General features: G+C 59.6%; 1 protein-coding gene across 14 annotated transcripts in view; it reads right to left on the reverse strand.

Annotated features, from left to right (window-relative positions):
- The window catches only part of MROH1 (maestro heat like repeat family member 1), a 65781-nt gene that overhangs the window by 4965 nt on the left and 33640 nt on the right, over positions 1-27176 (reverse strand). For 2 of the 14 annotated variants that reach the window (XM_064476721.1, XM_064476720.1), the window contains exons 12-34: positions 24182-24255; positions 22285-22407; positions 18648-18755; positions 18409-18553; positions 18266-18306; positions 17795-17936; positions 17364-17416; positions 16776-16883; positions 16238-16357; positions 15906-16028; positions 14969-15115; positions 14848-14874; positions 13682-13804; positions 13457-13536; positions 13260-13371; positions 13062-13157; positions 12413-12532; positions 10231-10366; positions 10034-10146; positions 8940-9092; positions 4301-4455; positions 1696-1861; positions 1043-1239 (exon numbers count right to left, since the gene is read on the reverse strand). In XM_064476721.1, the coding sequence (XP_064332791.1) occupies positions 1043-1239; positions 1696-1861; positions 4301-4455; positions 8940-9092; positions 10034-10146; positions 10231-10366; positions 12413-12532; positions 13062-13157; positions 13260-13371; positions 13457-13536; positions 13682-13804; positions 14848-14874; positions 14969-15115; positions 15906-16028; positions 16238-16357; positions 16776-16883; positions 17364-17416; positions 17795-17936; positions 18266-18306; positions 18409-18553; positions 18648-18755; positions 22285-22407; positions 24182-24255 (2662 nt within the window). The other 12 variants (XM_064476717.1, XM_064476722.1, XM_064476718.1 and 9 more) reach the window with 12 other exon arrangements.

Here is a 27176-nt window from a genome sequence, read left to right on the forward strand (position 1 = left end):
CAGGGGTGGCAGCCCAAGGACCCCTGTTGGGGGCGTCGGGCTCGCTGCCCCCACAGCTCACAGACCACAGCGCTGCGTCCCAGCATGCCAAGCCCAGGGCTGGTCGGGCCGGTGTCCGCGGGTCCGTTCACATTTTCCACTTGGTCTGTGCAGAGTCGGGCCGTCCCTGGCATGCAGCCTTTGCTGGAGTTTACGAGTCGGTTCTGTGATGGAGCAGCCCCGCAGGGGGTGGGGCGAACTGGCGCTACCCTTCATGTGTCCCCAGCTAAGGGGCACCTCCGACCCCGGACACTGGGGATGGGTGGGGAGATGGCCAGGCTCACTGTCACTCAGGCTCTGCTGGCCCCAGACCGCTGTTTGGAGCCTCAAGTGCCACCGCGAGGGCCCAGGAATGGCCCAGGGCCAGGCCAGGCAGGCAGACAGCTGGGCTGCCTCGGCTCTGCACCCAGTGCCCACAACAAGCGGCTCCCCACTACAGCCCTGGTTTTCTGCTCCAGGACCCCAGAGTCACAGGCCCCAGCGAGAGCTGAGGGAAGGGCCGGCACGGGCTGGGGCGGGCGGCCTGGTGCGCAGTTGGCCAGGCCTTGCTGGTGAGGCAGCTGGGCCCTCCCCAGGGGACAGGCTGGGGCCAGCCAGGTGAGAGGGCCCCCAGGGGGAGGCCGTGAGGCCGCTGCAGAGTTCGTCTAAGATGGGGCCCTAATCAAGCGTAGAAAGGGCCAGGACTTGGGGCTGGGGACCGAGGCGGCAACGACAGGGTTGTGGGTGGGGCTCACTCAGACCCTGCCACACCCCAAACGTTCCTCGAATTCCGCCTTCCCAAAAAAGGCACAGTTTGGGACTCACGTGATGTCCCTGGAAAGCTCCACAGACGTGCAGCCGCCACCCCCATGGTCCCCATCCTGACAGACATCATCAGAGGAGGTACTGCCCCCTTCCCGGGGCGCAACTCCTGGGCCTTCCCCACCACCTGAGGCCCTTTCTGCTATCACTGCCCGCATGAGCCTGTGCTCACGGGAGGGGCGAGAGCTGAGGACCTGCTTACCTGCAGGGCTCAAGGCTCCTGGAGGCCAGGCCCGAGCCGGTGCTCCTCCTCTCCTTGGCCTGCAGGTTCCGGGGCAACTGGACGCCCACGGTGCAGCTGACACGCAGCAGAAGCGCTGCAAACAGCTGGGGGTAGAGCTCCAGCACGGCGGGCCTCGACGCTGGGGTGGATGCGACCTCGTACAGTGCACAGGTGGCCTGGGGACAGGGGCCGCCTCAGCCTCACCCCTCCCCCTGGGGCCAGGCACGGTGATGGCCGGACCCTGCACCCCAGCACCCAGCAGGCGCCCCGCGCCATGGGAGGGCAGCATGGCCGCCGGGCCGGCCTCCCACCATCTGCTCTTGGCTCCTCCGCAGGGAGGAGGAGGAGATTCTCACAGCTGCCTTACTGTGGAAACGCTGCCAAGCTGGGTTAATTTTTTTTCCTCGGGATGAAACAGAGTGGTCTCCCTTGAGGACCAACACCTGCAAGGCCTTTACGAGCCTGGGCTCTGAGCTCCCCGGCTCCGTGGCCCCAGTCAGCCACCAGGTGCCTGGGGGGTGGCACCCAGGCCCTCTGTGGGGTCCTCCCACCTGCGACAATGCAGCCCTTCGCCCGGCCTCACCAAGCAGGGAGGAGGGGAACGGGCCTGCGCGGCCGCCAGCCCTACTCACCGCGAGGGGCAGCAGGGTGGCCACACGGGTGGGGCAGGAGTTCAGCAGGAAGGCCCGGCTCTCCTTGAATGGGACGTCCCTGCTTATCTTTTCCAGGAGCAGCCCCAGGACCTGCGCAGTGAGCCCAGGCTCCACGGCCAGCGCCCGCCACAGGGTGCAGGTGTGGCTGGAGCGGAAGGAGGGTGGTTACTGCTATGCCACTCCTGGCCCTGGCTCCACAGCCCTGGTCGTGCCTGCCAGACTCAGCTCCAGCCATGCAGCCAGGGGGCACCCTGATCTCAGAGCTGAGCTCACTCTCTGTGAGGCCCAGGGGCCCATGACCAGGCTGCACCGTGGTGAGCAGAGTTGGCAATAGAGGGCAGGAGAGCTCAGTGGAACGGGGCGGAGGGGGAACGGGGGACAGCGGTGTCCCCTAGCAGCTGCCAGAAGCAGATGCTAGGCCGGCCTGGAGGAGGCAGCGTCACCCCAGGCATTGGTGCCACCTAGAACTAGCGTCCCCAGGGTGAACAGCAGCGCGTGGCCAAAGAGCAGCAGGGAGTGAGGTCAGGCAGGGGCGGCGGCGCAGGGCAGCCTGCAGACCCTAGGCGCCCAGCCTCGGGAGGTGGCTCTGCTTCACGTGATTATAGAGACACGCTCCCAATATCAAGCAGGGACCGGGCATTCTAAAAACAGCAAATTTGGAAGAGAACCCACAGCCCTTGAGAAGGGAGACTCAGCACTCGGTGGGCTTATTTGGCACCAGCCTGGATGCAGCAAGAGAGAGAAACAGTGACCTGGAAGACAAGCAGAAGGAGTTACCCGGAAGCCAGCAGAGAGCACAGTGCTGTCCAGAGGACAGAGCGAGAAGGGCAGGTGGGAGGCGAAGGTCTGACAGACGTGGCATCTGAGCAGAGAGACCGTGTCTGAAGGGCAGAGCTCGGGGACGCTCACAGCTGATGACAGACACCAAGTCACAGGCTGGAGAAGCCTGGCAGCCGCCGAGCAGGATGAAGGAACAGACCCCGCCAGCCACACATGAAAGGTGTTCTGGACCCGTGGGAGCCAGAAAGTGACACGTCTCTTACTCGGACGTATGGAAAACATGTGCCAACCTTGAGTCCAAACTCAGCCAGACAACCTTGGAAAAGGACAGCCGACCAGACGCACAGGGCGGGGAGGCTGCGGCCCGCAGGCCCTGCACAGGCTCCAGGGCTGTGCTCCCGCCGGAAGTGTGAGTTGGAGATCGAGGCTGAGACTGAGGAGACTGGTGCCCACGCCTGGCAGGACCCCGCCCAGGACCCCGCCGTGCCCAGACTGCCCGCGCGGGTCTCTGCAGTTACAGGACAGAGGTGGCCTCGGACCCAATAGCCTGCAGCCGCTGTTGCCCATGGCAGTGTGACTTAATACACTCCTCCTCTGTTCTCCTATTTTCTCTCTGGTAAAGTCTTTTACCAACCCGCATGTCACTGGCTCAGGGACCAGCCCCCATTGTGTCCCTGACAAGGTTCACGCCATCTTCCTGTCATAGGTCCCCCCAGGGCCCGCGGGTGGCCTGTGTGCTCCTCTGGGAGAGGGACGCGCAGGGAGGCACGCAGGGCCCAGCGGGTCATGATGGGCTGGGGCAGAAGAGCCCCAGCTCCCCAGTCAGGAGACCTTGCTGCCCAGGGGCGCCAGCACGCAGCCCTTCTCCAGGCGACCACCAGGAGAACAGAGTGCATAGCTTCCCGACAAACTGAGGGGAAATGTGAAGTTGTGAAAAAGATCCTGTCAATCTAAAGAAGGGACAAGAAAGAAGGTAAAGGAAGAAGGACACGCGAGACCAAGAGCAGACACAAAGCACCACAGCGGGTTTAAGCAGCCAGCAGCGCGGTAGGACGCAGCCGTCACCACTGAGGAGCGCGTCCGCGGTGCCAGGGCAAGCAAAGGCTGACGGCGGCGGGCGGCGGGGGAGACCCCAGGCAAACGCCCTCCGTGCGCTTGGCGCAGAGGGTCCCTGGAGAGGAGGATGTGGACAGTGAACCTGGGGCCCTGAGTGGCACCCCAGCATCTAAGTGAGAGCAAAGCCTGCAGCAGGAGCCCATGTCTTGACAGCAGGTGCAGGCACGTTGGGGCCACCGGGGCCAGAGCTGCAGCGAAGTGACGTGCCACCTCGCCTCCCCAGCATGCCGGCCTCCACCCACGACATGGACAGCAGAGAAAGGCAGGACCAGCGGGCAATGGCCACCTGGAGGCTTTAGTGCAGAGGCCCCAGGGGACGAAGTCCTGCCATTTGGAACTGAGGTCGGCAAGCTCAGAGCTGGGAGTGCAGGATGGGGACCCTTCCTGATTGGAAGAGGGGCCTGGCCCCAGGGTTCTGCTCACAGCTGGTGGTGGACGCCCTGAAGAAAACCAGCTGGAGCACTGGTCAGCAGAGCCAGGAGCGAGCCAAGGGTGCCCACTGCAACCCAGGGCCATGGGAGCAGCCTCGGGCCCACAGACGAGGCAGGCACAACCACCCCCACTGGGGCCCGTAGGCTCTATGCAGAGGAGCTGGGATGCAGGGACGGGTGGGGGCTGGGGTCACAAGAGCACCACGCTGGGCAGGAGGGACCCCGTCCACCCCAGCAGGCTGGTGGGCACTGGGTACCTGTCAAAGGGCAGGGGGCTGCCCAGGAGGCTGGACACAACGGCGGCGCGGTGCTGGCTCGCCAGAAGGTACACACTGTGCTGCGCGGCCTGCAGGACGTGCTCCTCCCGGGTCTCCTGCAGCTTGGAGCGCAGCACACTCATGATCTCGGGCACCTGCGGGTGACGGGCTGGGTGGTCAGGCCCGCGGTGCACTCACCCATGCCAGGAGCCAACCTCACATGGCCAGGGTGCAGGGGGCCTGGGGGAGGGTGGTCCCTGAGAGCAGAGCTGGAGCCAGAGCCCCGGGATCTTGGTGCTGGGACACAGGCCCAGACCCACGTGGCAAGTGACAGGAGCCCAGGAGGGGCCTGCTGGGAGGAGGGGCTTGTGCAGAGCAGAGCCAGGAGGGGAAGGCCACTGGCATGAGCACTGAGGCTTCCAGAGTGACCCAGCCTCTGGCCGCTAGAGGCCCACAGCGCCCGCCCCACCTCTGCCTGGTGAGCGTGGAGGGGAGCAGTGTGCTGGGCGGGGCCAGGGAGGGGCGCTGTGCCCAGGCTGAGGCGGAGCTGGGCTGGGAGGGAGGACCCCAGCCTCAGTCGGAGTCTCCAGGCAGCTGTGCAGGCCTGTTCCCACGCAGGGGGCGCTGGCGGGAGGCGGTGCTGAACCGGCACGCTTGGCAGTGGCTGAGTGGGTCTTGCTCGTCACGCTCAAGAGCAGGGATGTCCACAGACAGATGGGCCAGGACCGTCCACCCACGGTCACCACTGAAATTGGACAGACCGTCTCCTGGGAGGGGCGCCTGGCTCCCCTCCACTCTCCTGGCCGAGGGCCGGGGGGCTTGGTCACCTTTGTGGTCAGGAGCCCCGACTTCCCACTGCACTGATGTGGGTGGGAGCAACATCCTCAGGGACCCATCCTTTTACCAGAGGGCGTCCAGTGCTCGGGGCACAGCTGCTCACAGACGTGCCTCGCAGTATTTCAAACCTCTTGTGTGTGTACTTTCCCTCTTCTTCGCTTTGCATTTTTGCTTTTTCTGGCATTGGTTCTTTTCCTAAGACACATCTTTCCGAGGCTCTTCCTAACTGCTTCAGTGGCTTCTCCCCTTCCTGCTGTGTCGTGCTGGCCTCTGTGCGTCCCTTTCAAGGTGCCCGGGAGCAGCCTGACTCTGTGTTCCTTCTGAACCGAGACAGAGCTAGTCTTTTTCACTTTGCCGAATGTCTTCAAGGCCCCTCCTGGTTGTGGCCGGTGTGAGTACGTCACTTCCTTTTGCTGCCAAATGGAGGCAGGTCTCACTGGACAGACAGGCTGTGTTTACTGTTTACTGACCCGTTCACTGATGGGCTTGGGGTTGTTTCTACTGCGGGGCTGCCAGGCGTGTGCACGTTCAGGGCTTGGAGGCACGGTGCCGTCCCCCTTGGCTACCAGGAGCGGAACTGCGGGTCGTGTGGCGACTTTTAGCCTCTGTCAGGATGGCTCTACGGTGGTGGCTCCATTTTCTACTCCCACCTGTCTGTTTCGGTCTATCCTTTCCTGTTCCCCTGCCCGTCCCCTGCACGCTCCTCCTGCCTCCCAGCCTGGGAGGGACGGTCTTGCCAGACTGTCCTCTACAACCACGGCGTGCTGGAGAGGGGGCTCAGTCCAGTAACAGCTCACCTCCTAAGACCCCCTCTCTGATTTGATCTCAGAGGAATTCAAAGTCCAACAGTGGCCAGGTGTCTCAACAGGCTGGCTGCCAGAGCCTCTCAGGACAGGAGAGAAAACGGTGGCCCGCCATGACCCCCATGGGGCTGGATGCCAGCGTCCAGGTCACTTGAGAGCTGCAGGCAGGCGCCAGGTGAGGCTCAGGGACAGCACCCTCCAGTGGGGTGCTGAGAGTGTCACCTGGAGAAGACCCACAGCTCCAAGAGGCCAGCATCCACCTCAGGATGCTGGGCCCAGGGAGAGGCACCTGGATTTACCAAGAACAGGTGGGACTCAAAACTATTAGGAAACTCCTAGAAGAAAACAGGGGAAAATCCTCAGGACATTAGACTTGGCAGTGATTTCTCGGATGTGACACCCAAAGCACAAGAAACAAGCAGCAGAAACAGACATGGGGGGAGGGTGGCGCTCAGAGGTAGAGCACGTGCTTAGCATGCACGAGGTCCTGGGTTCAGTCCCCAGTACCTCAATTAAATAAATAAGAAAGTAAATAAACCTAATTACCCCCCCCCAAAACCCAGACATATGGGACTATATCAAACTTTAAAACCTTTTATGCATTAGAGGACACAATCAAGACAGAAAAGGCAGCCTACGGAATGGGAAAAAATATTTGCTAATCATACATCTGATAACGTGGTCACACCCAGAATATATAAGAACTCCTACAATTCAACAACAGCAAAAAAATGAAATAACCTGATTTTACAACAGGCAAAGGACATTAACAGACATTCCTCCAAAGAAGACGTACAAATGGCTGACAAGTATATGGAAGATGCTCGGCGTCACTAATTCCAAGGGAAACACAAGTCGAAACCAACATGAGAGACCGCCTCACAGCCCTCAGGACCGCTACTATCAGAAAAGCAGGCAGCAGCAAGAGCTGGCGAGGACGCGCAGAAACGGAGCCCTTGAGCCCCGTTCATGGAGATGCAGTTTGGGCAGCCACTATGGAAAGCCGTGTAGCGGGTCCTCAAAACCTCAACCTAGAACCGCCATGTGATCCTGGAATTCCACTTCTGGGTATTTACCCAGAAGAAGCCAGGATCTAAAGGAGATATGCATCCAGCCATGTTCCCGGCAGCATCATCCACAGTAGCTAAGAGGCGGAAGCAGCACAAGTGTCCAGGGACAGATGAGAGAGTAAAGAAGACTCAGTGTATACACACATACACCGGGACCACCGGTGGCCACTGCTTGCAGCTTGGCCTGTCCCCTTCCACCCGCACAGAGCCACCAGGGCACCTTCCCACCATTCAGATCCGAACCGGGAGCCCCACTGAGTGCAAAATAAAATCCAAACCTTCGCCCATCAAACCCTGACTATCCATCACAGCTGTGCCCTCTTCCCCGTCCTCCTTTCCCAACCCCCTTCCACTCCCAGGTCCGACTGGCCTGACACCCCCATACCCTCAGCCCCGGGCTGAGGGCCCCGAGAGGCACACCCTCCTCTCCAGGTGCCACACCACACACGGCTGCATCAGCACATGGTTCTCCCTCCCAAGCTCTCCCCTCCTCTCCATCGGCAACTCCTGCTCGCCCCTTGCTGAGAAAATATTTGCACTATATACACCCAATATAGAACTGTATTCACAATATATAAAGTGCTTCCACAAATCAATAAAAAAGCACAGACAAGCCAGCACAGAAGAAAAATGGGCAAGGCTGGTGTCTGCACAGAGGAGGATGTCTGAGTAGCTAGGAAAGGTGCAAAAGTGTTCCACTTCCTAAGCCACCAGAGAAATGCAAACAGAACTCTAATGCGAACCTGCCCCACACCCATTAGAAAGGACAGAAACGGTGTTGGCAGGGATGTGGCTTGCCAGAGCCTCACTTGGGGCCAGTGGGAGAACTGTCCCCTGTCTGGAACGCCATCTGGCAGCCCTGGGACAGCTGCACAGTGGCTTCTCCCGCAGGCCCCAGGCTCTCTCCTGGCTGTGTCTCCAACCAAAATGCCTGTCAGGTCCAGAGGAGCTGGACTCTGGCATCATCTTCAAGACAGTGCAGATCGGGAGCCGCCCAAGGTCACTGAAGCAGGCGAGCGAGTGTGCGTGACACATGAAGGAGTGATGCGTATGGAGACAGAGGGACGTTTGGGCCAGGCCCAGGGAATGCACGTGGTCTCACGAGCTGCTGCCGTGCGGGGCCAGACATGCGGGCATCTTCCCCATGAGGTACATCCCAGGCCACACTCTGTACTTCAGGGGGTGCTGGCACCCTGTGGGGGGTCAGCTGGGGGTACGAGGGGCTCTGGAGTTGGTGATTCAGCTCCTGCACGTCTGTGGGAACCCCCAAGGCCGTGCACTTAGGACAAAGCCCCTTTTCTGCAGGTATGCCTCACTTTGTATCTCCCTCCAGGCACACAGGGACCCTGGGCTAACTGGGTCGCCAGGATTCATGTCCAGACCTACGAGGACCTGCACACATCTGACACAGTGGCTGCCCGGGCACGTTTGGAAACACGTGGGCAGCCACATGAGCTCACAGCCAGAGGGACTCAGGTGATGGGGTGAGGGTGGGCAGCACCCGAACGTCCTGGACACGGCCACTCGGGGCCAGGCCCGCTGTGGGGCCCTCCGTGGTGACCCTCTGGACCTGCGTCCTCACCAGAGACTGACAGACCTCAGCACCGGTGTTTTTTTCAGTTGCCTTTTTCTCCTTTACTTTCTGAGCAGTTACTTTCGCCAAATTCTGTCTTCAAACAGGAGAGGAAGAGCTGTCCAAATCAGGCCCGCAGGGACAAGGGACAGGGCATCGAGGGCCAAACCCCAACCAGGGGGGGGTCTTGTGAGTGGGAGTGGTGGGAGTCGAGTTGGATGTTAAGCCCCCATGTATCCAGCCCCGCCCACCCACTCTGGGCCAGTCCGGATATAACCACGCCCACGCCCCAGCCCCTCCCACCACGCTCCTGTCAGGCCCCGCCCACAGCGTGCCCTTGCGCAGCCTGGCCACACCTTCTCCAGGAGCATGTTGCCGCGCTCCTTCAGCAGGCAGTTGATCATGACCGTGGAGGCCCGGGAGCAGTTCTTGTCGGGGTCTCCCAGGCCCTCAAACAAGGTTAGCAAGAGGCTGATGAGTTGATCTGGCGGGAGGCGCTTGGCAATAATCTAGGAGGACAGTTGTGTCAGAAAGACTGGCAGGACAGGGGTCAGTGTCCCTTCCAGGCACAACATCCCGGGGGCCCAAGCTTCCTACCCCCTTGCAGGCTCCACAAGCCTTCAGGAGCTCCTGCACAGGAGCCCCCCATCCCAGACTGAAGCCTGGTCAGGTTCAGGATGCAGCCTCAGGGCCTCCAGGCCCAGGCTGCTTGGAAGTGGTCCCTGGGCAGCTTTGGGGCCCAGGACAGAGTGCCCTCCCTAAGGCTCCCCCTGACCAGTGGGGTGGGCTGGGGTGATGCTGCCACTCTAAAACTCTAGAATAGAGTCGAAGGCATCTAGGAGCATGTCCCGCCCCGGACCCTCAGGGACCCCCCAGCCCAGCAGAGACAAGAGCCCCTGCCACTCCCTTCACATAACAGAGTGCAACCAGGAGCCAAAGCAGATAAAGGGAAAGTGCTACCCTACATACACAGAAGAAATAAAGGCATTAAAGTGGTTGACTATCCAGGATCATGTCTGATCCCAGACATGAAGTTCTCGCTCCGCCTGGACAGGGCTGGGTCTCTGCTTCCCAGTGGCTGAGTCCCCCCTCCCAGAAGGCCTGTGGACCCCCTTCCCTTCTTTCCTCTGCAGGAAAGAAAGCCTGCAGACCCCTGGGGGCCATTTTCAAACCCCAAATGGAATAAGAGCACTGCCCTGGCTCGGGGCTAACAGGGTGGGCTAGGGGCAGCCTTCTCAGCCCGCTGGTACCAGGAGCCCAGTCCTGGGTCCTGACTGCACCCTCTTGCTGTGCCTTTAGGGTGAACCCCCGGGAGTCCAGCAGGGTGATGGAGGCGGTGCTAGACAGCTAGCTCTCCGAATAAGACCTGCCCATGCTCGTGCCCACGGAGCACTTGAGGTGCGAGGAGGTGGCCCGGGGTCCCTCCCCTCAGTGGAGGCCCGGCAGGTACCTGGGCCACGCTGTGGCAGGTGTGGAAGAGGACGGCAGGGTCAGGGTGCACAAGGCCACGTTGGAGGGTGAGGAGCCGCTCAGCCACCTCGTCCCGGTAGTCCCGGGAGAAGCCTGCAGAGTCAGGAGGGAGCGTGGAGAGGGGCCCAGACTCCACTCCCTCAACCCCCAGGCCCCTCTGCCCCACCAGGGGCTCACCCTCGTAGCCCAGCTGGAGGTAGAGGAGGGAGTAGACGCAGTTGATGGCCTCCTGGCGGGTGGCAGGCCACAGGTCCGCACACCGTGGGGAGAAGAGGCCGACGAGGAGGCCCAGGTTGTGGAAGGGCACCAGAGCCTGGAGAGGCAGATTTGGGAGGTGCTGCGGGGACACTGGAGGGATTGCCAGGGAAGGGACACTGGGGTGGGCAGGTACCACCTGTACCTCTTGAACCCAGATGTGGGCAGTAGTGTGACCAGGAGGGCAGCCCCTGTCCATCCCTTTGGCCAGCATGGCCCGTGTCCAGCTCCTCCCCTGGAGGTCAACCCTCACCCCACAAGTGTGGGTCCCTAAGAGGAGAAGAGGGCTGGGCAAGTTGGTATGTGCAGGCCCGGGGACGGTCGGGCTCTGCTGGTTCAGCTGACGCACATGGAGGGGTCCCTTCCCTAAAAGCAAATCCCCTGCCAGGTCGGGGGGTGCTGAATCGAATCCCTTCCTGGGGATTCGTCCTGCCTGGGTCCTGGTCCTGTCTTTAGAGCCGTTTCTGCTCTCCCCAGAACCTTCCCCACCCTGCTCTCGGCAACTGGCCTTGCTTCCTACACTCCGGGCCTGGGGACGTCTGTTACCCCCCCCAACACACGCCCCTCGGCCTTCCTGCCCCCACCGCCACTGCCACCAGGAGGCCTCCTTGGGAGGCGCCTGCAGCCCCCACTGCCCAGCACAGGCTCCTGAAGAAACTGCAGGGCTCCCAGGCTGCTGCTCTCCCCAGGTCACCACAGGGGTTTCCAGGAGGAGGGAGGTTGGAGCGCCAGGCGAAGATCACCAGCTGCTGCTCCTCTTAGTGAGGTTGGCTGCCTCGCTTATCGTGAACAAAAATGAACTCGAGTTGGACTAGGGTTACGTGAAAACCAGGCCATGAGAGAACCTGGGTGGGAAAAGCCCGTCTACACGTGCATGGAGGCTGAGGACATCATGAGGCCCGCAGACCCGGCCACACAAGGCAGAAGCGTGGACGTATTAAAACCAACAGGAGAAGAAATCTAGAACGTCCTAATAGACAAGAGGAAGGTGTCTGACCACGGCAGCTCTCTGTCTGTCCGCGATAAAAGTCCTCATTAAAACAAACAGACCGGTGCTTCTGGAATGGATAGGAAAGTAAGTGCTGCCAGCCAAACCCAGCACTGCACTTAGGAGGGAAGCCGCAGCGGCCCGGGCCACCGCCCACTCGCGTCTTCATGCCGGACGACCGTGCGGACTGACACGTGTGAGCTCTGGGGAGGAAGGCAAAATTCTCAGCATTTGTAAACTGCAGTGGCTGTAATCTGAAGATTACAGAGGCCTGATTAAAAATTTATTAGAAATAACAAGGGAATCTTATAAACTACCCAGTTTCTAAGTATCCAAAAATCCAGTTTTCTGCCTAGCAGTAATAAGCAATTATTAAATGCAATCGGAGAAGAAATCACACTGACAACAGCAACAAAACTTCGAGCCAGGACGTGCTTCTGAGGGGCCAGAGGGGTCTGGATGGAGAGACCTAACATTCAAACATGCTACTGCTCAGCAGCAGAACCCATCAGGTCCGCGCCCCATCAAAGCCGCGCCACGACCGTGTGAGCACTGCGTCCAGTCCACCCTAAATCCACCTGATTGATGGCCTTACAAGAACAACTGTGCAGTTCTGGAAAAGAGGGATCAGGAGCTACTTAATCATAGCAAACACTAAAACACACAATAACCGTGTGATTCTTGGACCAAGCCCCTTCCCATCCACTCTGACAGCCAAACAGTGTTTGCCTTTTCCACAACATCCCATGGGTTCAGGTCCCCCTGCCTTTGCTTGAAATGCTGCTTCTGCCTCGAATGCCCTCATTTTCTCCCTTCGCACCAGGGTACCCATCATTCCTTTGCTCATTTGGGAACCATATCACATGTTAGCCCTAGCTAAGGAGTGGGCTCCTGAGGACAATTCTGGCCCTGACAGGTCCTCCACCCACGGCCCCAGATAGAGGACCGTGGGACTGGTGGGGCTGCAGGATGAGCCCAGGGCAGCAGCTGGAGGAAGGCCAGAAAGCCTGGGGCACTCGGAGATGTGAGGGCTGCACGCAGTGGTCCCCAAGCCAAGGGGCCAGGAATGGGCCAGGGCAGGGGAGCAGCTGTGTGGGTGGCCTCCTGGGTACTTACACTGACGTGCAAGTGCTCCAGGAAGTAGCGCAGCAGGCAGGCGCTCAGGCCAAGGGCCCGTCCCCGCTCGTGGCCCCGCGGGGACTTGATCCATGGGCTTAGGTGCTGGGGAAGAGGGGGCTTCACACAGGCGCCAGCTCGGACTCAGCACGGGACACTGGAGCCTACATACTGTGGGCAGGTCAGCACCCCTGCCGGGCCACCCTTTTGGGTGTGGGGGCCAGCGGGCCAGGTGAGGGCAAGCCACCTGCATAGTGCACCCCTGCCCCATCTCTATCCTGCTGGCCTGGCTCACGGCCATGGCCACGGCCACCCCATGTGCACCCAGAGCGAGCTGGGCCTACAGAGGAACAAGGTGTTCCGAGAAGGGGAAAAGTCCTACCCCAGGCCACTGCCCACCCGTTCTGCCACCTCAGTGGCCCCAGAAGGGCTGGAGCTCACATCTGGGGCACCTTCCATCCCAGCACCGACCAATGGTAGGGACACGAGGACAGGCTCTGGGCCCCGTCTGGTCAAGGTCTACCCCTGTCGCATACCTGCCCAGACAAGAGGGGGTGCCGCCTGCCTGCTCACAGACCACCCACCACTCGCAGAGAGCACCAGACTGTCCCCACAGTGTCCCCCAGGGCAGGGCACACCCGCTGCACACCTCTACCATGACCTGTAGGCCCTGGGGGGTCATGTTCTGCTGAAGGAGGCTTGTCAGCAAGTCCTCAAGGGCCTGCATGGTGTCCAGGTACAGGGACTGCAACGAGAGAGGCCTCCAGTCCCGCTGTGACCCCGCCACCCCCACGGCCTCCCTGCTGCCCCCACGGGGAGGGGCACAAGGCAGGGACATGCTTGATACCTCCTGGTGGCCATCCTCCCCCTCGGGCTCGGGCAGCACAGCCAGGACGCTGTGTAGACAGCTGTGGACCAGATCCGCCTGCATCTGCTCTTCCAGCGCCGGCTTCAGGGAGCTGAGCCTGAGTTAAGGGCTCAGCCCACACCAGGCGCACATGGGTGGCCCCACAGGTGGCCCCGCGTGCCCGGACGAAAGGATACACCAGGTGAGTGCAGGCGAGCATGGCCTTCTTCCTAATGGGTGTTCTCAGGGAGTCTGGGGGCTCCGCCTTAATGAACTCCTAGGGAAGCAGCCACGTGACAGCCCTTGGCCAGAGCACCAGCCTGCCTGCCACTCAGGCGCTGGCTTGGGCTGCCTCTGTCCCTCAACCCACATGGGTGCTCCAGCCCTCCCGGGACCCAGCCAGGCCCCTGCCTGGCGCTCACCATCATCTGCGCCACCAGCTCCGCCTTCCTGGAGAAGTGGAAGGAGCTGCCCTGGGTGCTGCTGCAGATGGCCTGGCTGGCCATGCACACACTCTGCACGAGGCACAGCTTCAGGGCCGGGTCCTGGAGGGACACTGGGCTGCAGGAGGCCTCCAAGGCCCTCCGCCCAACGTGGCTCTGCCCTGAGGTGGCAGCCACTCCCTCTCGGCCCACGGGGCTGAGCCCATAAAGGGTCGCTGCCTATGGCAGCAAGGCCTGTCCACAGGCCCTGCCTTCCCCTCCAAAGCCAGAAATGTACTCCCCTCCATTCTCACAGGGCCTCAGCTGGTCCTCCTCAAGCTCTTGTCAAAGCCACATGGGCCAAGGGGCGTCTGGGAAGGAACCCCTGTGGCCATTAGCTGTCTGCCTGGCCTGGGCCCAGGGGTCCCCAGGTCACGGGCCTGGCCAGATGACTGCAGGCCGACACCACGCTCTATCCACCTGCATCCCCTGCAGCCTGTGGTGTGGCTGGAGGTGTCCCCCCAGGTGGAGGAGAAGGAGGCACGCCCAAGAAGAGCCCCAGCAGAGTGGGGCTGCTGCTGGCCTGTCTGGGGACATGGAGGGCTGGGCTCCCTCTCATGGGCTCAGTGCAGGAGACAACTGAGACATCCCCACCGCCCAGTCAACCCAGGAGACCCAGGAGGGTCTGCTCTTTAAGGGGAAAACCCGGCCACTCCCAGAGAAGGCCTCCAGGTTAGTGCCAGAGGTTCCAGAGGGAAATACGTTAGTGAGACCAGAGGCCAGTGTCACAAGCTTTCGAACTCGCCCCTCTCCTAGGTGCTTGCTGCGGGGCGGCCCGTGAGCGTCAGAGTGGAGCCAGAGGAGGGGCCGAGGCTGAGGCTCCCCACCCCTAGCCTGCAAGCCTGTCACCTCCCCGTCCCTTCCCGCCCTCCGTCCAGGGCCTGGGTCAGAGCAGGAGCTCCAGGGCCCCCCCTCTGGCCCCAAGAGGAGGGGCTGCTCCCAGGTAGTAGGCACAGACTACAGGAGTGATGTTCCCGAATGCTCTGCCCACGGACTGGGCCCAGGAAACCCCAGTGAGCACCCCCGGCTGCTGCCCCAGAAGCTCACAGCCCAGCCCAGAGGACAGAGGAAAGGCAGAGCTCACACTTAACTCCTACACACTGTACCTTGGTCTCTACCTTTATTCCCAGAACCTGAACAACAAAAGTGAGATGAGTTAAGACGTGGGGCTCTGGTGGCAGCGCCCCTCCTTCCGTCCCTGTCTGTGGACCCGGCCGAGGCGCCCACCTTGGTGCTGAAGCACTGGGACATGTTCCGGAAGATGTCCGATTCCGCCTTGGCCAGCACCAGCTCACGGGGGGCCCGTGCCGCCACGTGCCCATAACACAGGATCAACGCACTCTTCACCTTCTCTGCCTCATTCTCACTCCGATCCTGAGAGGCCAGGGGAATCGGCACAACTTCCATCACACACACCCCCCCCCAGCGGGAGCCTGGCTCTCGAACCCCATGTCCTCCGGAAGAAGGGCAGAGCCAGTAGCCTGAAAGGCGCCACCCGACCAGAGTCCTTCTGTCAGGAACAGTGGGTCAGGTCCTGCCGGCCAGGCTCAAGCCCACTGGGGACCAGGGTGGGGGACAAACAGGAGGAGGAGCTGGGGGGCCAGGAGGCAGGGTCCCAGCCTCGCCCAGGTGGCTGCCCAGGAGCCCGTCCAACCTTGCGGCCTCTTCACAGCGCGCAGCCCCAAGACTGTGTGACTGGGGCCAGCGTGGGGAGGCACAGCTCTACCGAGGGACGCGCGCTGGGGTGGAGGCAGGCTGTGGGGGCCCACCCTCCCAAATCAGGCTTCAGCAAGAATGCAGCCTCCCCTGGCCACCAGGGGGCAGAGAACGCCCAGACCTGGGTGGAGCGGGGGTGGGGGGTGGGGGGTGGGGACAGGAAAGGGACCACGCCCATCCTTGCCACCCAGAGCCCCTCTCACAGCTGGCAGAGGGCTGCAAACCCCTGTCGCCAGCTGGGAGGGATCCCATGCATCCCAGCCTCACCAACGAGTTAACAGAGGCCAGATGCCAGCTCCCTGCCCCACCCCCCAGGCTACTGGGCACCAAGCCCAGGAAGGCCCAGGATGACCCCCAACCCACCAAGGACCTCAAAATGTGGGGGCCACGGCTAAGACAAAATCACACCCCAGACCTCCCCCTTCAGCCATCAGCCTGACCTCTGTACCTTAAAAATGTTGAAAATGCCAACAGATTTTCTGAACATATCCGACTTTACAAAGTCCTCTAGCTGGGCCAGGGTGTCGTCCAGGTGGGAGACAGCACAGATCCCAAAGCAACAGGCAAGGCCCTGGGGAGGCACACAGGTGGGCTCACAGCTGGGCAAGGACGGGGACGAGCACACAGGCAGGCGCACACCATGCAGGTGCATCACGCATGCACGCACGCACACACACACACATGTGCACACGCTGGCTAAAAGCCTGAGAGAGGACAGAGGGTGGCCACTGTCTGCCAGCCTGCGGGCATCGGGGCTCCTGTGGGGACGATGACAGCCACCTCACGCTCGCCCTCCTCCTGGTACCGGGCCGTCTCCAGCAGCTCCTGCAGACGTTTTCTCACCACCTCTTTACTGGAAGCAGCACCCAGGGTGGCTCCGATGCATTTATACAGAAAGTTCTGCAACGAGGCCAGAGAACGTGCTGTGCCTGGCTCCCCAGCAGAGGGACACCCAGCCCTACCAAGACACCGCCCAGCGGTGTCTGCGCTGCCAGCTGGACGTGGGAGAGAGACCACTGGGAACCCGTGACACTGACCACTGCAAGGACAACGTGAATTCTGGACAGGGGCCGAGGAGCGCAAGCTCCGGCATCTCCAGCCATCAGTCACTATGGGGAGGCTCACGGGCCTTCTCCTCCTGCTCTGCCAACACCACGAGGGCCACCAGAGCCAGGTGCCGGGTGACAGAAGTGACACAGTCAAGGAGCAGGAACTCGGAGCCTGAGGACTATGCCCAAACCCCCTGGCAGGTTATCCCCCCACACCTTCCTGGGCGGCCCCCTCCCCCACACCTTCCTGGGCGGCCTCTCCCCCACACCTTCTCCTGGGGCATCCCATTGTAGCTGGGTAGCTGCTTGCACATCTCCAGGCTCAGCTGGCAAATCCACGTGTTGTCAGACACAATGGCCAGAGTGTCCTGAAGGAACTGGGGGCAGGAGCCATACCAGTGAGGGGCCAGGAGCTCTGCCTTTCACTGGACTGGCTGGGGAGGGACCCAAGGCCCAGAGTGTCACACGCAGTGACCTCCCGGTCCTGTGCCATGACTCTGAATAGTTAATGGGTAACTTTCAAGCCCAGACAAAACAAATTCTGGGTAGTCAGACACCAGGAGCACAGACAGCTCAGAGCCGGGCAGGGGACAGGAGAGGAGGCGCTCTCGGCCAGGGCAGCTCAAACCCCTGAAATGTGACCCTGTCACAGCAGAGTGGACAATCTGTGAGGGCAGCAGCCCGTCCTCACCCCAAAGACACCCACCTGTCCCTCTGCACCTCCCCCGGCCACATCCCTAGGTCAAGGCAGGCATCACGACCCTGGAAAGGAACAGCCCCACTGCTGCCCCAAGCGCTCCCCACCCAGGCCAGACAAGGCCCCTGTGCCCGGCACAGCCCGCACTGCCTTCTCTCACCATCAGCAGCTTCTCTTCCCATTCTTTCTGTGACAGCGTTTTCTCAGTATGTCCTGAAACGACCAGGCATCCACTCAGCCTGGCAGGCAGACCCATCCCAACAGGCAGGAATGGATGCTCGGAGCATCCCCCATTCCCAGCAGGCCCAGGCCCCAGCCAGTACCTCCCACCAGGCCCCGCCCAGCACCCCCACCAGGCCTAGGCATCGCCCCATCCACCAGAACACAAGGAAGCACAGGGCTGTGCCCACATCCAATGTGCTCCCAGGTGACACCCAGCAGCCAGTATCCTTCCAGCCCCACCGTTCTGGCCTTTTCCTGAACCACAGCAGAGGCCATTTCAAAACCCTGGTCCTCACGGGACAGCCTTGATGCTGACTACCAAAAATAGGGTTGGAGGAGGAGCAGCGCTGCCCACCTCCTGGGCCTCACCATCCAGGTGTGCCAGCAGCAGGGGGATGGTTGTCGCCCACCGCGGACCCAGCAGAGGGTGGATATTCCGATGCAGGACGCTCAGGAGGCGCAGCGAGGCTGCCCCGCGACCATCTCCCAGGTAGGGGTTGGAAGACACAGCCTGGAGGAGGCAGAAGTGGGTTCTCCACCCGTGCCCAGAGCCACGACGGCCAACAGGAGGTCGAGCACAGCCACCCAAGTAGGGGTAAGGAGCCTCCTGAGATGCAGCTCCCCAAAACCCCAGTGGGAGCGCCTGACAGCCCCCTACTGCAAGACAGTGTCCTTTACACGGTAGTGACAGCACAAGTACAAGGACACGGGGACACAGGGAGGGCCTGCTCCTCCCCTGACACCCCCTCGGGGTGTGGCGCCCACCAGGTGGCCACCTGATCAGGGGAGGTGATGCCACCCGTGTGCTATGAAAGCCAAACACCCAAGGGCGCTGCTTACCAGAAGCCTCGTGGTCAGGGCATAGGGAGACGGAAGGGTCACTGCAAAGGAGATGGGCAAACACTCAGGGGGCCTGGCTGTGGCCTGGGGTCAGGGCGGGGTGGGAGGGGTAGGAGCCAGGGCGAGGTGGGGTCAGGGCGCACCGTTGTCACTGTGCTGGATGAGGAAGGTGTCAGTCCCTGCCTCCTGCCTCTTCTGGGCCAGGTGCACGAGGCTCCTGCAGAGCGGGGTCAGCGCCTCGGTGAAGCGCACAGGGACCAGGAACTCGAGCAGGTATGGCCAGAGGACCTGGGGGCAGCAGCGCCGGGGTGTCTGTGGGAGGCAGGTCCAGGCCCCCCGCGGGGTGGGGAGGGGCGTGGTCAGGCAGGGCGGCACAACTCACGTGGCTCATCCTGTCCACTGTGGTGCTGACCAGGTAGAGGGTGCTGATGCTGATGGTCCGCACGCTGTCAGCCAGGAGGTCCTCGCCGTCGGGGCCAGGCTTTTGAGGCTGTGGGGAGGGCCGTGGAGGAGTGTGTGGGCACCGTGGCCCCAGCCGCTCTCTGTTCCCAGGGGCTCTGGCCATGAGGACACAGCACGACAGACCCCACCCAGCCCCCACCGAAGGGACACCAGGGCCACCTGTCATGGGCAGGAAACTCACTATGCCCTAACATCGCCCAAGGAAGCCAGCTCGCGGGGCTTAGTCCTACTCTCCAAAATGAAGGGACCCTTGCGCACCAAGAAAACAGACAAGGACACAGGAAAACCTCCGCAGCCTGGTGGGCCTGTGGTTTCCTCCAAACCTGGGGAGTCAGCACCCCAAAGCCCTGCTCCCTGGGAACCTTCCATGCAGAAAAGGACTTCTCTTCTAAGTGCTTTGTCTGAGACTTCGGTTCATGCTTTGAAATCCCAGAAAGCAAACACTGGACAACAGAGAGAAACTGGGAAAACTGCAATGATTACAGGAGACTTTTAATGCCTCTCACTTAGAAATCAAAGATCAAGTAGAGAAAATAAGGATATTTAGGCCTTGAATAACAATTACAATTACACACACACACACACACACACATACACACCCACACACACCCCTACCTGTATACATACATGTTTTTTTAATGGAGATACTGGGGATTGAGGCCAGGACCTCATGCATGCCTATACCGCCTGCCCTTGAGTAACAATTTTTAAAGCTTGCTCTAAAAACATAGACAAAACTTTTTACCAAATATACACAAACAACTTTGAAAGCCTGACCATTTATTAGGCCAAAAAGAGTATCTCAACAAACTCTTAAAAGGAGAACTAAACCTGGCCAGATTCCGTGTAGAGAATGCAATGAAATTATAAATCCACAGTAGCCATGAAAAGCTAATCACCTAGAAAATTTTAAAATCCTAGAAAAAAACTTTGGGTTAGTAGTAGAAACTACAAACTGTCTGATAGTGAACACTGAGGCCACATGCAAAGTCCATTAGAAACAGAAATACTAGGATTCATGGACTAAAAACATAACCTTGACCTGAAAAACATACCATAGATGGGAAAATATTAACATGAACCAAGAACAAGAAAAAAAATGTGAAAAATCGTAACAGTTGAAATACAGAATTTGATTCAAGAAATTAATGATGAAATGGTTATTGCTAAGAAAGAATCACTGACTTGGAAGATCAGATTGAGGACTTCAAAGGAGAACCAAGAAAGGAAAAGGAAAGATGAAAACGGAAGTGCTACCATCCAGAAAACAGGAGTCAGAGAGAAACAAAAAAGGAAAGCAAGAAAATTTAAATAAATAAAGGAAACAAATTTCTCAGAAACAAAAGATAAAAACAGCTCATCTGAAAGGGGCCCACAGAGCTGGAGGCAGGGACAGGTCAAGGTGCACCCAGAACAACTTCTTGTGCAAGAAAATGAGGAAAGGCTCGAAAAATGGCAGAGACGCGCCTCAAGGACACAGGGGCCAACTCAGTGAGACAACCTGGCCACCAAGCCAGCGACAGAAAAGCACGAAATAGCAACGGATGAGTCCACAGAGACATCACACATGGACAGAAAAATAGGGGAAAGCGCTTCGCTACCACAGAAGGCAAGAAAAGTGAGTACAGAAACGTAATGGAGCTCGGAAGTCATCAACTGATGCGACAACGAGTAGGTAAACCTTTCATCAGTGACCTGTCCAAGTTGACACGTGCTGTAGCACAAGTCAGAGTTTCCTTCCTTTCTAAGGTTGAGTAACATTCCATTGTATGGACAGACCACGTCTTGTTTATCCATTCCTTGGCTGATGGACACTCTGCTTCCACCTTTTGCTATTGTGAATAACGCTGCTGTGAACATGGACGTGCAAATACCTCTTGGAGACCCTGCCCTCAACCCTTTGGGATGTGTACTCAGAAGTGGTATTGCTGGGTCACATGATAACTCTAGGTCTAGTTTTTTGAAGACCCACAGTACTGTTTCCCGTAGCACCTGAAACATTTTACATCAGGGAATTTGGCTTCTGAAACACTGCTAAGTGATAAGATTGTTTTGGCCACCTGAGGCACTGAACACCTACCTTCCTGTTGGGAGACTGGAGTTTTGGTGGTTGAGCCTAGCAGAGTGCCCACGTGGCCTGCCTCCCGAAAAAACTGCACTCAGGACATCAAACGGGCTTCCCAGGGCAGGCACCTCCCCCTTTGTGCTGCTGGGCTTCCCCGCTGTGGGTGGGGGCGTGTTCTGTGTGGCCCGTTCCGGGAGAGCACAGTGAGCCCATACTCGGGCTGCACCATCACCTGAGTCCTGCACGTCTTGCTAGTCAGTCACCAAGCAGGTAGGAGGTCTGAGGAGCCTGGACCCAGAGATATGCCAAAGCTTACTTAGAAAATCATAGTAATTCTTTGTCTATGAAAAATGTGGAATTCATGGTTAAAAACTTTCTAACAAAGAAACCTCCAGGCTCACGTGGTTCCACTGAGGAATTCTACCAAAAATTTAAGGGAAAAAATGATACAAATTCTTCACAAACTCTTCCAGAAATTGGAAGAAGAGGGAACATGTCCAAACTCACTTAATTAGGCATTACCAGTCAGAGACATCACAGGGAAAGTAAAGACCGATAACCCTCCCGAAGAGACGCAAGATTGCCCAACAAAATGCCAGCAAACCAAACCAGCAACACAGCGAAAGGCCTGTACATCACGCCCAAGTCTGCTTTATCTGGGCACTGCAAGGTTCGGTCAAGGTCCGCGAAGCAATCGTTTATGTCAATCTCAGATTCAAAAGAATCTTTAGCAGTTAAAGACGGGGTGTGTTCCTCCTACAATGGGAACAAGGCAAGGATGTCTGTGCTCATCACTTGTCCTCAGCAGTGTACTGGAGGCTCTAACCACGGCAGCACGGCCGGAAGAAAACACAGGAGCGAGTCTTGGTGGCCTAAGAGCGGATTTACTGGCTAGGACACCAAAAGCAAGGCCCATAAGTAAAAACCTTATTTCTAGGATATTTCTAGGATATTAAAACTTCTGCTTTCTGAAAGACACTATTAAGAAAATAAAAAGATAAGGCCAGGCCCCCTGAGGCCTGTGGGAAAAGCACCACCTGTGCCCCCTCATCCAGGGTGGCCACCCACTCCGGGGCAACATCAGTGCAGAGTCCCACTCAGGGCACCTGGTCCCCTGGGCAGGGCCACTTCAGTTGTCCACTGACCTTGGCAGACAGGTCAGTTCTCTGGGCTCAAAGGCCCGGGGCGGAAGGGTGCCCATGACCTGCTGGGCTCCACCGCAGGCTCAAGGCAGCGATGCCGAGACCCCTGGGGCAGACTGGTTCTTTTTCCTCAAGAAAAACTGGGATTTACTGAGTAACTTCTCAGACAGACAAGCTCCAAAGGGAGCCAAGCGTCAGTCTGCCTTTCCTTCCTAAGTCCGGGGAGCTGAGGAAGTGAACAGGTACAGAGGCCCCAACTCAGAGGCTAGGGAAAGCTGCTTGGCACACAGGGCCTGATGGAGGTGGGAGACATGGGCCCAGGGACAGGGGGACGAGGTGGCGCCCCTTACCTCCACCTCGGGGGGCAGCGCGCACTGCTGCACGATGTACTCGATCATTGCCTCACCTCCGGGCTGCTCCAGGTAGCCATGGTGCGCCATGGCGCTGATCACCTGCACCACGGCCCGCTTCACCTGCCCAGAACCAAGGGAGAGCAGGAGGGGCCTCAGTGCCACAGTGCTCCAGCTCGGAGACGGGAATCTCACCCTTCCCTCAGCCTGCATTTGTGCCTGGAACCGCACCTGTGCCTGCACCTGTGCTCACGCCTGCACCTGCACCTGCGCTCACACCACCATCTACATCCATGCCTGTGCCTGCAACCCCTCCCCTTCTTCACAGACCCTTGCCACACAGGTGGCCTTCTTACCAGCCTGGGACACGCTCGCATCCTCAAGGGGGGCCTCTTTTCCTCACTTTCCCCCTGGACCTCCCTTCCCTCCCAGGCACCAGACTTGGTGCTTCTCTGGCTCCAAACGCATCACTCCTGCCCAGTGCTTGCCACCGCCGTGGGCTGCAGGCCAGTGTCCCCTAGGGTGCCAGCACCCTGGGCTCAATCTCACCCTCAGGGTGAGGTCCCTGAATCTGCACTTGTTGCCCAGACACTCCTGGGAGGCCTGAGCCTGCTGTCTGGCCCCATTCAGTAGCTCCTGCTGGTGGCTCAAAGGTGCAGCCAGCCAGCATGGCCGGACATCTCTTCCGCAGAGCTGACACCTCCTCAGGACCTCCCTCTTCTCACACTCTGTCGGGCAGGCGCCAGCCAGAGGCCTCTCCCTGGGGGGGGGGGGGGGGGTCCTTCCCTGGGTCCTGTTGATGCCTCTCTTTTTTGGATCTCAGGCCAAACACCCCTGCCCTGTGCCATCCCCCAAGTACATGTGTGTCCCAAGTGACCCTGGTGGGTCTGGAGGGAGTGAGCAGTCTGGAAGCACGAGGGCGCTCAGGCAAGGGCATGTGGCCCTGACACTGGGGTGGCTCCCGGCGAGGGCCCTTTCAGGGGTGATCCAGATGTACAGGGGCCCTGGAACTGATATGACCTTGGCGGTTTGGGGCCACTTCAGTAGCTTCTAGACCCTCACAAAAGGTCCCAAAGAACAGGCTCCCCAGGACGAGTGTAGAGCAGGGCAGCCCCCAGGAACGGGATGGGGACCCAGCGGCCTTCAAGCAAGCAGAACGGCTAACTGCGGGGCCCGGCTAACCCAGCGCAGGCAGGACCAGCCCTGTCCTCAGCTGTCGGCGTCACAACAAGCCCTTGGACGGCCCACCTGAGTCCAGCATCCTTGTTTCCCTGGGCTTCAGCCACATCAAATCATCTAACCGTGTGACTTGGGTGTGGGCTGCCGGCCAGGTGGTATCAGCTTGGCCTCCTGAGGGGTTGGACACTGAGGTCAGCCAGGTGGGCGGCCAGCCAGGTCTCTGTGGTGGAGGCCCGATAAGGACCCCGGACACGAGGGGCTTCCTGGTTGGCAGCTCCCGTGCATGCTGTCACATCCCCGCCAGGGAGCCCATGCTGCCCACGGCTCCATGGGCAGGGGACAACGGGGGTCCGAGCTTGGGCCCTCGTGGGCCCTGCCCCATCTGCCTCTTCCTTCGCTGATATCAGCCTGTCTTTCTGGTGTAATAAACTCTGACCCTGAGTATGACAGCTCTCTTGAGTTCCGGGGTTCCTCTAGAGAACAGTCTGGCCCCAAGGTGGTCTCGGGGACGGCTCCTAACTTCATACCTGGGTACCTGCCTCAGGGGAAGCTGGGGTCCCAGACACACAGCTCAGCAGATGCCCATGCCCACACTCACCTGCTGACGTCTGGGTCTGGCTGAGGGGCAGCTGCCTGGTCAGTGGTGGGTTCAGGTCCCAGCCTGGCCACACTGCCCACAGCTGCTCACGTGGTGCTGGGGCTAGCCCCACTGATTTACCTGGTTGTTGGTGTCCAGAAGAGGCAGCCTCATGGAGGATAGAATGAACGGTTTCTTAACTTCCATCTGAGCAGCTGCAAGAGACGAACAGATGGCTCAGTCCCCACCAGAGACAGAAGCTGGCCAGCCCATCACCACCATGAGGTCCAAGGACATTGCCAGGGGTCTCGCCTCAATGTGGCCCTCCACAGGGGAGAAGGACCACGGGGGGAGGACCACAGAGATGGCCGGGGGGCCCGGGGAGGATCACGGGGGCCACAGGGGAGGACTACAGGGGGGAGGGCCACGGGGAAAGGACGAGAGGGCACCAGCATAGCCTACTCCTTCCTCTCCAGGGGAAAAATGACTTTTTAGGAAATAACATTATTTTAACCAATTAAAAAACTAGAAGGCTGACAGTTCAGGGCAGCAGGAAGAGTGGGCTGAGTCAGGCAGACCCAGGTCACAGCGAGGGGGTGCAGGGGGTGCCTCCCAGGGCAGCAGAACCACAGAAGGCTTGTCAAGCTCCCCCGGCCCCAACCTGCCGGGCTGGGTGGGCTCAGGTGTGCGCTTTCCGCACGTTCCCAGCTGAGCTAGCGCTGCTGGTCTAAGGACCCCACTTTGAGAATCAGCAATGTCACCCTTCCTTTCCTGATACTTAAAGCGGGGATAAAAGTGACTATCAAGAAGCGGTTAGGAGACTAATAAAAATAACGAAGACGGAGAGCGGGCAGTGCAGGCGGCCCTCGCGGCCCACTGTCATTCCAACCACAGCCCCAGGGAGGGGTTGTCCTGACCCCCTCTCGCAGAGGGGCCTGAGGGCCCAGAGCTGCACGGTCTGCTGATGTCTCAGAGCTGCTGGCAGAGTTCAGGCCTGGAGCCGGCCCCCCGGGGCCCCCACGGTCCCCGCACCCGCAGCTGCCCCTCAGCTAGCAGGGCGCCAGCCGCCGGGGAAGGAGGGTCGGGCTTCCAGTAACGAGGCCAGAAAACAAGAGCGGGAGACGTGCACAGCGCAGCCAAGCAAACACAGGTGCCAGACGCAGCTGCGGTAAACCACTGCTTTCACAAGGTGGTGACCCATGACCCCCAGGCAGCAGAGCTGGGGGACACGTCAGCCGGAAGGCTGGCGAGCTTGTCAACAGGACAGCCCAGAGAGCCGGGAAGCGGCGGCCACTCCGCGCACGCCAGAAGTGCAGCGCACGACCGGAGACACCATCCTCAATACTCAGAGAACCCTGATGAGTCGATAGGAGAAGAAAGACATCGGAGAACAAGCAAGACCCATCTGAACGAGTGCCCGCCGCCCACCTGCGCCTGGACTGGGAGCCACTGTGGCCGCCACCCCAAGTGGCGCCAAGAACCCCGTGCTGGGCCAGGGAGCAAAACGCAGAGGAAGGCACAGGCTGGTCTGTCTGTGCCACATGCAGAGACACACCGACTGCAGCGCCTTGAGGGGGCCTGCTGGAGCAAGGGGGTGGGCTGGGGGCCTCCCACATGGCTCCTCTCAGTACGCACCGTGTGCTCCAGGCTTTTTTGCATGCACTCATGTTGCCCCATAAGAGATGAAAAGATTACAGACTACAACCAACCCCACAGAAAACTGGCCAAAGAGGCCCAGCCCAGGAAAGGGGACGGGTGATGTCAGACCAGGTCAGGGGAGCTCGGGCGCGGGGGTGCAGGATGTGGGTGGGCAGCCAGCTGAAGGTGGCATCCATCCAGTTCCACATCCCCGAGGTTCCAAACCACAAACAGATGTGGAAGGAGCAGAGTGAGGAGCAGAGGCCACGGCCACCCTCCGCAGGCGGCTCCGTCCCACACGAGCTGCCTCCTGCTCACCCTCAGGTCTAGCTGGGCACACAGCAGCCCTGCCCCAAGAGACAGAAGACACCTCAGAAGTAACTCAGACTGTCACAAAGCACGACGACGTCACGAAAAGAACGACAGGACACAGACCGATGTTGGGTGTTGAGTATGAAAGGGGGTCATGGTCTGGGTGCTTCTGAACAAGGGACACTGACGCTGAGACCCAAAGGATGAGAAGGAGCTGGCCACACAGGGCGCGGCGGAGAGTGGTCTGAGGGGAGCGGCCTGAGGTGACCAGAGCAAGGCCAGAGGCAGCGATGTGGTCAGGAGAAATGCAGGCGCTCTGCTCGCCCCGATGGGAATGGCCCAGAATGACCAACACCCAGACGTTTCCGGAAATATACTGGACTTCACAGAGAAAACGGAAAAGCCTTCTGGACATCTGAAAACAAAAACAAAGCAAACACATGAAAACAAAGGGAAAACCTCACAGGTGGCACGTTAGGGGTTGGAAAACCAGATCATCATCAGACCTGGACAGCAGTGCTTTAGCCCAGGAGAGGGCTGCCAGGTAGATCCGTGGTGCACAGTTAAATCCAAATTTCAGAGAAGCAACAAGTAATGTTCTAGTACGAGAATGTTCCGTGCAGTATTTGGGGCAGCCTGCCTGTCTTTGTTAAATCTGGCAGCCGCAGCTAGAAGAAAATAAGAGCAACGCTGGAGACTCAAGGAAATGGGAACCAAGAATTTTATAACCAGCAAAACTGAATGATAGGTATAAAAACCACAAATAAACTACTCTCAACAAGGAAGAAGTCGACACGCGTGACCCCGGGAGCCCTCCCGGGGGGTCCACTAGAGAGTGAGCGCCAGACGGCAGGACGAGCAGAGACACGGTCCTCAGAGGGAGGGGTCACCTGGAGACCTGAGACCAAACAAGGGCCAAGAAGGGGCAGTGACACACATGCTGGCTGCCGCCTCGGACCACACGGGCAGGGCCTCAGCCGTGAGGACAGTGGCAGGATGGGGAAAGCATGTGTCAAACAGTCTCATGTCCTCAGTCACTCTACCGGGGGTGGTGGCATTAACATTGCCCTCGTGTGGGTCTTGGGTGTAGTAGGAGACAGCGGGTGAACCTGGAGAACCAGGGTCCTGCAGGGGAAGAGAGAGACACGACGTGAGAGAAGAGCAGCAGGGAGAGGTTGTTGGTCTG

Source organism: Camelus dromedarius, chromosome 20, assembly GCF_036321535.1.
Source record: "Camelus dromedarius isolate mCamDro1 chromosome 20, mCamDro1.pat, whole genome shotgun sequence".
Classification (NCBI taxonomy): Eukaryota; Metazoa; Chordata; class Mammalia; order Artiodactyla; family Camelidae; genus Camelus; species Camelus dromedarius.